Source organism: Tachyglossus aculeatus, chromosome 9 (genome assembly GCF_015852505.1).
Source record: "Tachyglossus aculeatus isolate mTacAcu1 chromosome 9, mTacAcu1.pri, whole genome shotgun sequence".
Classification (NCBI taxonomy): domain Eukaryota; kingdom Metazoa; phylum Chordata; class Mammalia; order Monotremata; family Tachyglossidae; genus Tachyglossus; species Tachyglossus aculeatus.
In genome coordinates this window covers 34,376,857-34,389,377 of record NC_052074.1, presented here as the reverse complement: position 1 = coordinate 34,389,377, position 12,521 = coordinate 34,376,857, and the positions used below count along the sequence as shown (strand labels likewise).

Here is a 12,521-nt window from a genome sequence, read left to right as displayed (position 1 = left end):
GTGTACTGATGCTTCGACGTTGGATTTCCATATGCTCTTCATTTTCCTGAACTTCTCTTTTTCAGCTCAGGATATGTGTTCTCTGGGCACCCATGAGTGTGAACACATCTGTGTGAGTGACAGAGATGGATCCCATCACTGTGGGTGCTATGAAGGCTACGTGTTGAACGCAGATAACAAAACATGTTCGGGTAAGGACCACCTACATTGCTTCCTCCACACTAGACTCTAAACTGATAATAATAATAATAATGATAATCATAATAATAGTTATGGTATTTGTTAAGCACTTACTATGTGCCGAGCAATGTTCTAAGCCCTGGGGAAGATACAAGGTGATCAGGTTGTCCCACATGGGGCTCACAGTCTTAATCCCCATTTTACGGATGAGGTAACTGAGGCACAGAGAAGTCAAGTGGTTTGCCCAAGGTCACACAGCAGACAAGTGGCAGAGCCGGGATTAGAACCCGTATCTTCTGACTCCCAAGTGCGTGCTCTGTCCATTAAGCGCTCAATAAATAAATACGATTGATGATGATGATTAAGCCACGTTGCTTCTCCAATGAGAACACGTATTAACTCACTGTAATGACTTTCTCAAGAGCCGCCAAAAATCCTAGACCAGGATTCAGATCCTCGTGAGGAAACCCACGGGTCTGAGAGATACTTGGGGCCCGAAACTGGGATGCCCAGCAGACTTTTTGCGGGGACAGTCGAGTGGTTCAATAATCATCAATCGTATTTATTTATTGAGTGCTTACTGTGTGCAGAGCACTGTACTAAGCGCTTGGGAAGTACAAGTTGGCAACATATAGAGACGGTCCCTACCCAACAGCGGGCTCACAGTCTAAAATCATGTCTACCTCCTTCTCAGCCCGGGATTCTGAGGGAGGTGGGGGAGGTAGGGGAGAGGAAAGGGAAGCGGAGCTCAAAGTTGCAGTTATTCCGGGCACACAGACACACTGAGTACTTACTCTGGGCAGATCACTGTCCTGAGTATTAAGAGTACAAAAATGAACAATTTGAGCCCTGGAGTTCACTCCGGAGCAGACTTCAGGAAGTTTCAAGTTGCTGCCAGGGGATGTGACGGTCACTCTAATATGACAGTCTCTACTCAGGGAACGTTTTTGCTGTTTTTAGGGAAGTTTACAGATTAAAAGGAAACCTGGCTGCAAGTTGTTTGGAAAGTATGATCTGCAAGTTGTCACTTGGATGAAGATATCTGGGGCAGGCTTCTTTAACTGTAAATAACATCATCAACATCAATCGTATTTATTGAGCGCTTACTATGTGCAGAGCACTGTACTAAGCGCTTGGGAAGTACAAATTGGCAACATATAGAGACAGTCCCTACCCAACAGTGGGCTCACAGTCTAAAAGGGGGAGACAGAGAACAAAACCAAACATACTAACAAAATAAAATATATTGAATAGATATGTACAAGTAAAATAAATAAATAAATAGAGTAATAAATATGTACAAACATATATACATATATACAGGTGCTGTGGGGAAGGGAAGGAGGTAAGAAGCCTACTTAGTAATAATGATGGTATTTGTTAAGTGCTTACTATGTCCCAAGCGCCGTTCTAAGCGCCGGGGGTAAATACAAGGTAATCAGGTTGTCCCGTGTGGGGCTCACAGTCTTAATCCCCATTTTACCGATGAGGTAATTGAAGCACAGAGAAGTTAAGTGACTTGCCCAAAGTCACACAGCTGACAAGCGGCGGAGCCGGGATTAGGACCCCCGACCTCTGACTCCCAAGCCTGTGCTGTTTCCACTAAGCCGCACTACTTATTAATGATAATAATATAATAATAATAATGTTGGCATTTGTTAAGTGCTTACTATGTGCAAAGCACTGTTCTAAGCGCTGGGGGGATACAAGGTGATCAGGTTGTCCTACGTGGGGCTCACAGTCTTAATCCCCATTTTACCGATGAGGTAACTGAGGCTCAGAGAAGTGAAGTGACTTGCCCAAGGTCACACAGCAGACATGTGGCGGCGCCGGGATTCAAACTCATGACCTCTGACTCCAAAGCCCATGCTCTTTCCACTCAGCCACGCTGCTTCTGGTATACCATTAAGAAAAACATGGGTTTGGGATCTTTTGTTCAGCTAAGCGTGGATTTTGCCCTGTGCCAATAATAATAATAATGGCATTTATTAAGCGCTTACTATGTGCAAAGCACTGTTCTAAGCGCTGGGGAGGTTACAAGGTGATCAGGCTGTCCCACGGGGGGCTCACAGTCTTAATCTTAGAGAAGCAGCATGGCTTAGTGGAAAGAGCACGGGCTTTGGAGTCAGAGGTCCTGGGTTCAAATTCCGGCTCCACTAATTGTCACTTCTCTGGGCCTCAGTTACCTTATCTGTAAAATGGGGATTAAGACTGTGAGCCCCCCGTGGGACAACCTTATCACCTTGTAACCTCCCCAGCGCTTAGAACAGTGCTTTGCACATAGTAAGCGCTTAATAAATGCCATTATTATTATTATTATTTCCATTTTACAGATGAGGTAACTGAGGCACAGAGAAGTTAAGTGACTTGCCCAAAGTCACACAGCTGACAAGGGGCAGAGCCGGGATTTGAACCCATGACATCTGACTCCAAAGCCCAGGCTCTTTCCAGTGAGCCACGCTGCTTCTATGTGAGCAATACCTTTGCTCCATGTATTTCTTAGCATTGCTACGTACATTCACCATATTTAGTTATGGGATTTGCCTAGTTTTTTAATTTGAATTTACCCTGTGCCAAGCGCTGGGGTACAGATCAGACACCATCCCTGCCTCCCAATCGAAGTAGGCCTGCGGGAGTACTAATAAGGTGTTAGTGCATTGCAAGCAGAGTCACTGATTCAAGACAACGATGCTTAGACGATAAAGCAAATGGCTTTTGGAGGTGATGGTCCTCAGTTTCCCCGCTGCTGCTTCCAGGTGAAACAATCCACGGCAGCCTCCCCCAAGATCGGTTCAAGGCAGCTCCTGGTATGTTGTGCCTCTTGCCCTGGGTCTTGCCATTCAACTGCCTTCCCCACAGCACCTGTATATATGTATATATGTTTGTACATATTTATTACTCTATTTATTTATTTATTTATTTTACTTGTACCTATCTATTCTATTTATTTTATTTTGTTAGTATGTTTGGTTTTGTTCTCTGTCTCCCCCTTTTAGACTGTGAGCCCACTGTTGGGTAGGGACTGTCTCTATATGTTGCCAATTTGTACTTCCCAAGTGCTTAGTACAGTGCTCTGCACATAGTAAGCGCTCAATAAATATGATTGATTGAACTGTACTTTCCCACAGTGGTCTGCATATGTTAAATGTGCAATAAATACCGTTGGCCGACTGATTCTACAAAGAAAGGTCCTAGAGCCTTCTGCTTCCCAGTGCTTGATTATGCCCTGGAAGACAGGGCAGAGGGAGAGAGTAGAAGTAGGTGGGCGGAGTGGAAAGATTCCTCATTCTTATCCACCCCCTCGACTAATACTGGAATCCCCGTTCGGTGGAGGCTGAGGAAAGATAGTTTTCTAAAAATGAAACTGTTCCAACCCATCTTTCCTTAGTCCAAAGGTTTAATCTTCTGCCTTGGACTGCTGTCTGTTTGTTAAGTGAAGATTTTTCACTTCCCCCAGTTACCGGAGGAACCTAAATGGGTTCCAAAGTGTCTTCAGAATCAATCATGCTTCTTGGGCGGCTTTCTGTGTGCCGAGCACTGTACTAAGTGCTTGGGAGGGTACAATATAGCAGAGTTGATAGACACATTCCCTACCCACAGTGAGCCCCCCGTGGGATAACCTTATCACCTTGTAAGCTCCCCAGCGCTTAGAACAGTGCTTTGCACATAGTAAGCGCTTAATAAATGCCATTATTATTATTATTATCTCCGTTTTACAGATGAGGTAACTGAGGCACAGAGAAGTTAAGTGACTTGCCCAAAGTCACACAGCTGACAAGTGGCGGAGCCGGAATTTGAACCCATGGCCTCTGACTCCAAAGCCCAGGCTCTTTCTGCTTCCATGTGAGCGATACCTTTGCTCCATGTATTTCTTAGTATTGCTACATACATTCACCATATTTAGTTATGGGATTTATCTAGTTTTTAAATTGGAATTTACCCTGTGCCAAGCGCTGGGGTACAGATCAGACACCTCCCAATCGAAGTAGGCCTGCAGGAGTACTAATCATCATCATCAATCGTATTTATTGAGCGCTTACTATGTGCAGAGCACTGTACTAAGCGCTTGGGAAGTACAAATTGGCAACATATAGAGACAGTCCCTACCCAACAGTGGGCTCACAGTCTAAAAGGGGGAGACAGAGAACAAAACCAAACATACTAACAAAATGAAATAAATAGAATAGATGTGTACAAGTAAAATAAATTAATAATAAATAGAGTAATAAGGTGTTAGTGCATTGCAAGCAGAGTCACTGATTCAAGACAACGATGCTTAGATGCTTACAGTCTAGAGGGGGAACCAGACGTTACTATAAATAAATTATGGACATGTGCATAAGTTCTGTGGGCTGGGGGAGAGGGAAGGGGTGTGGTGAATAAAGAAAAATACCTAGACTTCTTGCCCTGCTCTCCGTCTTCCTCTGGATAGACGTGGGAGGACATCATGACAAGAGAGCCTGATGAAAATGATCAGTGTAGCCTAGTACCTATTTATTCTATTTATTTTATTTTGTTAATATGTTTTGTTTTGCTCTCTGTCTCCCCCTCCTAGACTGTGAGCCCGCTGTTGGGTAGGGACCGTCTCTATATGTTGCCAAGTTGTACTTCCCAAGCGCTTAGTATGGTGCTCTGCACACAGTAAGCGCTCAATAAATACGATTGAATGAATGAATGAATAGTAGAAAGAGCACGGGCCTGGATTCTAATCCCAGCTCCACCACATACTTGCTGTATGACCTTGGGCAAGTCACTTAACTTCTCTGTGCCTCAGTTCCCTCATCCGCCTGTTCTCCCTCCCACTTCGACTGGAGCCCCATGTGGGCCTGGATTACCTTGTGTCTATCCCAGCACTTAGTACATAGTAAGTGCTTAACTAATACTATTATTATTATAGAGTTTTCACCAGTTATCTCTTTTCAATAAAATCATGAAAACTTTAGAAAGAAACTTTAGAGAAACAGCATGGTTCAGTGGAAAGAGCCTGGGCTTTGGAGTCCGAGGTCATTGGTTCAAATCCCACCTCCGCCAATTGTCAGCTTTGGGCAAGTCACTTAACTTCTCCGTGCCTCAGTTACCTCTTCTGTAACCTACCCCTTCTATACTGTTATATTGGACCCTCCCAAGCACTTAGTACAGTGCTCTGCACACAGAAAGCGCCCAAGAAATATGATTGATTCTGAAGACGCCCATTTGATTTGGAACCCATTTAGGTTACAGAAAGTGTAGGTTAGGTCTCCTTTAGACTGTGAGCCCGCTGTTGGGTAGGGACCGTCTCTATATGTTGCGAGCTTGTACTTCCCAAGCGCTTAGTACGGTGCTCTGCACACAGTAAGCGCTGAATAAATACAATTGAATGAATGAATGACTGAATAAAATGGAGATTAAGACTGTGAGCCCCCCATGGGACAACCTGATCACCTTGTATCTTCCCCAGTGCTTAGAACAGTGCTTTACACATAGTAAGCGCTTAATAAATTCCATTATTATTATTATTAAACAGCAATTCCCTGGGCAGCGTTACCCCTGAAAGCATGTTTTGGAGAACTGATATCCATGAAGAAAGGATCAAAGGGCCTCAGTTCCCTCATCTGTAAAATGGGGATTAAGACTGTGAACCCCACGTGGGACAACCTGATCACCTTGTAACCTCCCCAGCGCTTAGAACAGTTTTTTGCACAGAGTAAGCGCTTAATAAATGCCATTAAAAAAAAAGGAGATTTGGGAATAGAGATATGGCCTACTGTGTATTGTGGTTACACCTAGTCAAGATTCCCCTGACAGCCGCAAGGGTTAGGGTCTTAAAAATCTCCGCAGTTGGATGATGATGATAATAATGATAGTAATTGTTAAGTGCCAAGCACTGTACTAAGGGCTGGGTAGATACAAGTTCACGTTCCGCATGGGACTCCCAGTCTAAGTAGGAGGGAGAACAGGAAGTGAATCCCCATTTTGCAAATGAGGAAACTGAGACACGGTAAAGCTAAGTGTCTTACCCAAGGTCACACAGCGGGCAAGTGGAAGAACTAGGTTAAAAGCCCAGATCCCCCAACTCCCAGGCCCTTGCTCTTTCCACTGGTGATGGACTGCCCAGTTTCCAGCGTGCCGAGTGAAATTCAAAATTTGTAGAAAATAGCCAAAAAGCCCTCTCAGCCTATTTCCAGCTGGCCGTGCTCTGGAGAATTTGCCACACGCAGCTCTGAGTTGCCTTGTGCTTCTCTTTCAATGGTCACTAGGAATTCACAGGGAACTAACTGTAACATTTCAAGGTCACTGCTGTCGTACAACCAGAACGGTCTTCGGAAAACCAACCGCGGCTACCGAAACCAAATTTGAGAGAACTGCGGTGGACAGGGAAACTGTATCTTAGTTAGAGGAGGGGAAAAGAAGGGGAAGTTAGAGAAATTTTCCAGAAAGAGGGGAAGAAGAAAAGTGTACCTTGGGCTACAACAGCCGAGGGAGCTTTCTCTGTTTGAAAGTATTCTGCCATCACTTGGGCCAGAGCAGGGTTTGACAGTAGCACTCAGTGAAACTTGGATGGGGTAGGTTTGAGACAAACCCCAGTGGGTGATCAGCATTTGGAAAGTATTACCACAGATAACTTGTGGGTAGAAAGTGTGAACTGATCCTAGAATAGCTTGGATAAATTCAGAGAGTGGTTACTGGAAGAAGAAACGAGGGTGCTTTTTCCAAACCGAATCCTGGGTTAGGTGAAACAGTGGTCTAATGCTTATACTTCGTGCATTGTATTTTTATGTTCTTTTGTGTGTGTCAGCGCGTGCACAGGTTTTATCAGCAGTGAGGAATTTCTTTTTAATAATTTAATTGGTAAATGTTTCTCCCAACCCACCCCCCGGCTTTGCAGCTCGTGATGTGTGTGCTCTCGGCGCTCATGAATGCAACCACCTCTGTGTGAGCGATGGAGTGGGGCTCTACCATTGTGAGTGCTATCAGGGATACACCTTGAACGAAGATAATAAAACTTGCTCCGGTAAGGCCTTCTACCCTCCTACCTCCACCCAACGGTTTTGTCTGGCTCGGAAAGGTTTCATTTACCAACAATCACAGACACGCTTTGTTTCCAAAAAATGATACTCCACTTCCATGCCTGTCTCCCCTCTTCTAGACTGTGAGCCCACTGTATACAGGGATTGTCCATTTGTTGCTGAATTGAACTTTCCAAGCGTTTAGTGCACATAGTAAGCGCTCAATAAATACGGTTGAATGAATGAATGGTGACAGCACAATGAAAGCAGCCTGTCTTGCAAGATGAAAGAAACTCACCTTGACTTCTGTTTTTTATGTATTTCTTCTTTAGCACTTACTATGTGTCAAACACTAAGTGCTGGGGTAGGCATAAGTCAATTAGGTCAGACACAGTCCCTTGTCATGCATTCCTTCATTCAATCGTATTTATTGAGCGCTTGTCCTGCATTCATTCATTCATTCAATTGTATTCATTAAGTGTTTACCGTGTGCAGAGCACTGTACTAAGCGCTTGGGAAGTACAAGTCGGCAGCATATAGAGACGGTCCCTACCCAACAACGGGCTTACAGTCTAGTAGGGGGAGACGGACAACAAAACAAAACACGTAGACCGGTGTCAAATTCGTCAGAACTTTGGGGCCCAACGTGGGGCTCACCGTCTCAATCCCCTTTTTACAGGTGAGGTAAATGAGGCACAGAGAAGTGAAGCGACTTGTCCAAGGCCACACGGCAGATAAGTGGCGGAGCCGGGATTGGAACCCATGACCTTGTAACTCCCAGGCCTGGGCTCGATCCACTATGCACGCTGCCTCTCCTAAAATTCCACTTCCAATTTAGAGGTTATATAACATTTTAGTGGAGCACATCAAAGCATTTTAAAGGCATTATCTCACCAATGGGATTAATCTAAATGATCCCTATAGCATTCCTGTCAACTGCTTAGAGGCTGGATATTATTACCCTCATTTCTCAATATCTTTGTGGGTCACTGTCTTGTATTAAGTGTCTTGCCTTATTCCCGTTTTCACTTACACTAGATCACAGGTTCCAACTAGCCATGGAAGTACTGCCCTTGCCTTCGTGTTCTTCCCCCTTTTCCCCCTCCTTTTTTATGGTATTTGTTAAGTGCTTACTATGTACCAGGCATTTAGTACCGTGTACTAAGCTCTGGGGTAGATACAAGCTAATCAGGTTGGACACAGTCCACGTCCCGCACGGGGCTCACGGTCTTTGCCCCCATTTTCCAGACGAGGTAACTGAAGCCCAGAGAAGTGAAGCGACTTGCCCAAGGTCACACAGCAGACAAGTGGCAGAGCCGGGATTAGAACCCAGATCATTCTGGCCCCCAGGCCTGTGTTTTATCCACTGTCATGCTGCTTTTCCTTTGGTGGAGGGAAAGAAATCATTTCACCTTTCACATGTTGCCCCCATTTTACATCTACTCTTCCACCTTCCTTTTACCCACTTATCCAGGTGCAAAAATCAGTGGCCCCTCTTTCTATGTGTGCCAGTGAACAGTTGGAACAGTGAACAGTTACTCGTAGCAGGCACTGGGGATTTTAACATGAGCACTGGGGAACACTGCACAGAGTCTATACAATAGTCTACATGATAGTAAGGGGAGGAATAGACTATATGTCATCCTACACAGCCTATTGGCTTTTGCGATGCCTACCCTTCTTAGCCCATGGTGTTGACACCTCTGCGCCACATTACTGTACTTTTTAATGTACATTGTTTTTATGTGAAGTTCTTTTTCCTTCCCACAACCCAAACCGGTAAGTTTTAAAAATGAAAATGGATCAGAGGTTTTGTGAATTCTCGATACGCTTAAATAGCTCTAGCATTCTGATGATGTTATTGCCTTCAGTCCTCGAAGAAGTCCGGAGACCTATTTCAGTGCAGGATCCTTGCAGCTGTGAAGCTACTCTGGCATTCCAAGAGAAGGTCACTTCTTCCCTCCAGATACTATCCACCAAAGATATCCTTGCCTAAAGTTTCTTTTCAGGGTCTGGGTTTAGTCTCCATACAAGTACAGCAATTGAGCCAAATTTCTCAAGCAATGCAGAGGAACAAAGTAACGTTCTCTTCAGAAATGCAACTTGCTGCTGATCACAAAAGTTTGAAAATATATCAGCAGACTAGAGCGTACTTTCACTTTGTTTCTATGGCATGTTTGATCTGTGTAATAGGATATTTAACTTACTTTATTACGCATAGAAAAGTGGCATATTAATAATTGTCATATTTGTGAAGCACTTACTATGTGCCAAGTACTGTGCTAATCCCTGGGGTAGAAACAGTACGATCAGATCACGTACAACCCTTGTCCCATACAGGGCTCACAGCCTAAAGGGGAGGGAGAGCAGATGTTTAATCCCCATTTTACAGATGAAGAAACTGAGGCACAGGGAAGTTAAGCGACTCGCCCGAGATCACATAGCAAACAAGTGGCAGAGCTGAGATTGTAGCCCTGGTTTCCTGATCCCTCTTCTGTCCCCTACATAAACACTGCTTTCAAATTACAGTTTATCCTGAGAGTGTAAATGATTAATTGAATCAGTCACACTAAGAACTATTGTGTGACTAGTCATTGTCACTCATTAACTCAATTGTATTTATTGAGTGCTTACTGTGTGCAGAGCCCTGTACTAAGCGCTTGGAAAGTACAATTCGGCAATAAATCACACTGCATTATGCAACAAAATGACTTTAACAGTGCCCTTACCATTACATGGGACAGAGATTCATATACCAGGTTGTGCTTCAACAGAGCCAGGTGATTCATTTGGCAGGATGTAAATTAAGAAGGATGTATAGTTTATGTTTACAGCCGTACCACTCCTGAAACTTCCCAGTTCATCTCAGAGCAGTGCTCTATAAAACTGGGAGCCCTAGGGAAAATCCTTTTCAGCATAGCCGAAGGAATGGCGAAGAGAGTTTTGATGACCACTCTGCTCCTGGCCACAGTATGCCGTCTTTTCCACTGTAACCCCAAGCAGTCGAATAGAGAGTCTGTGCCCAGTGCTTGGGCCCTAGTATGTGATTAATTAATGCCATCAATAATTTGGTAATAACGGTGGAAACAAAGATCTTTTTTTCACAACTCGGAAATAGTTTCAGTCTCCTTTTCAGATTGTTATATATTTTCCATCTATTCTTGGTATCTCCCCTTCAACTGTGACACTACGGAGAAGTCATTTGATATCTTTTTACTCCTTTACAAAACGGATGCAATTGTCTTTGTCTCTTGGCTAAGGTAAGAACGCCGACATAATGGTATCATTACCCTCAGCTCACAGGTTGACCAGTAGTCTTTTCTGCTGAAAGGGTCTGTTCAAGTGTCAAATAGAAATAACCGGTGGCTTGCCCAGACGGATTTAGATTATGGAATGAGGAAGCCGAAATATTAAATATGATTTTTCCAAAGCTCTAGCCATCAGTGACGTTGGCCTTAACAACTAACCACTTGATGGTATCTTGGAGAAGCTGCAAGCGAAAGAATATGGACGGATGCATCGTTAACGCTAACGCCAACTCTGCTCGGCTGGGAAACGTACGGAAATCAAGGGGGTTTATTGTGTTCTAATTCTAGTGGGGATTTAGAAATACTGAATCAACAGCAAAAGGAACTTCAGGGAAAGGATTAGTTTTTAAAGAAGAAAATATTTATGCATAAAGTATTACAGTTGGGTCATCAAATACAAGTAACAATAATAGTCGCTTACTATAACGCTTTTTATAGATATCAGTATGTCCAGAATATTTCCATTTATAGTCCAGGCTGGTGGGGGGCTTTTTCCCCACCATTTCTATTTTGAGCCTTGCTGAAGAAAATTTTGAAAATGTAAACCTCACAATTTCACTTTTCCACAGGATGTTTTTAGATAGTATTCATTTGTACAATCATTCATAGGAGTAGCGTGAAGGTTTAATGCCTATGGCTTGATTTAGGGTGTTAGTGTTTCAGTTAATAAAAGAAAAAACATGAGCATGTCAATATTAGGTTTTCATCTGTAGTGTTTTGATAGTATTTATAATATTTACCGATCTTGATCCAAAGAGGATTAGATACAAAGTGTTCAAATTTGAATTTGAAATTGATCAAATTAAAAGATGAAAGTTCATTTTGCAACCAATGATTTGTTTCTTAAACTCATTCCATTTTGGTGGTGCTATTAATAGTTTGTAATGCAGGTTGTAAGAAAGTTAATGTACGTAAGTACATAATCAAGAATTACATGCCATTCAATCTAACATTAAAAAGGCTAGTCAAATTATGGGTGAAATTCCCCTAAACCATTTTAACCACAATTAAAGCCCAGTCTTCTCTCCCCCTTCCCCCAAAACACACACACACACGCACTAAAAGTAACTTTTACTCCGGGAACACAAATCAATAAAATTCAATTTTTATAAATATTTTTATAATTTAAGAACGACATTTAAGAAATTTCTTATGCTAAGCTTAAGACAATTTTTAAACTATACACGACCAGAAATAAAATAATTTAATTTCTGTCCAAAGTTTGACTGCTGGAATATTAATTTTATATTTATGTGTGGTCTTGTATTCTCTGTGAATATGTTACGCTTAGAAAAACAAATGTTATTCACCTTTAATACTTGTTTCTTCTGCTTGCTTTGTAATTATTATTTACCCTATTAAATGTAGCTTATTGTAAATTGATAAATGTATGATCCTATGTATGTAGATGGCTCCTAAGAACCATAATTTTGACTGAAAATGAAGGTTCCATGTCATTTCAAGATAGGAATCCTTAAAAATAGTAGTAAGGTATCTTTGAGCTCGACTTTCCTTTCAGTGTGTTTTTTCTTAACCTTTTCTACCTTCATCTCTCTGTCTTCCCATTTTTCACCCTCTCTTGTTAGGAAGAACCTGAAGAAAGAATCCTAAACTCCACGCTTTGCAGAGCTGAGCGCTCAACTTGTACTTCCCAAGTGCTTAGTACAGTGCTCTGCACACAGTAAGCGCTCAATCAATACGATTGAATGAATGAATGTTGCACAAGGTGATACGCAGTCAGGACAAAAAACATTTTGACTCAGCAGTTTTTCAGCTCACAGGACACAATCCGTTGCTAAAGGTCTATAATTAAAGAATACAAATGTTCTTAATAATTTAATTATTAAATATTATTAAATATTAATTCTTTAATAATTAATAAAAATGCAGAGAAGCAGCATGGTTCAGTGGAAAGAGCACGAGCTTTGGAGTCAGAGGTCATGGGTTCAAATCTCGGCTCCACCAATTGTCAGCTGTGTGACTTTGGGCAAGTCACTTCATTTCTCTGGGCCTCAGTTACCTCATCTGTAAAATGGGGATTAAGACT

The 12,521-nt window shown here is 42.6% G+C and overlaps 1 protein-coding gene across 1 annotated transcript in view; it reads left to right on the top strand.

Annotated features, from left to right (window-relative positions):
- MATN3 (matrilin 3) overlaps positions 1-11,153 on the top strand; it is a 33,250-nt gene extending 22,097 nt beyond the window's left edge. The window contains exons 5-8 of the mRNA XM_038750877.1: positions 66-191; positions 7,046-7,171; positions 9,038-9,148; positions 10,637-11,153. Of these exons, the coding sequence (XP_038606805.1) occupies positions 66-191; positions 7,046-7,171; positions 9,038-9,148; positions 10,637-10,692 (419 nt within the window). The 3' untranslated portion in view covers positions 10,693-11,153. The remainder of the gene's footprint in view (positions 1-65; positions 192-7,045; positions 7,172-9,037; positions 9,149-10,636) is intronic.
- Positions 11,154-12,521: the final 1,368 nt, after the last annotated feature.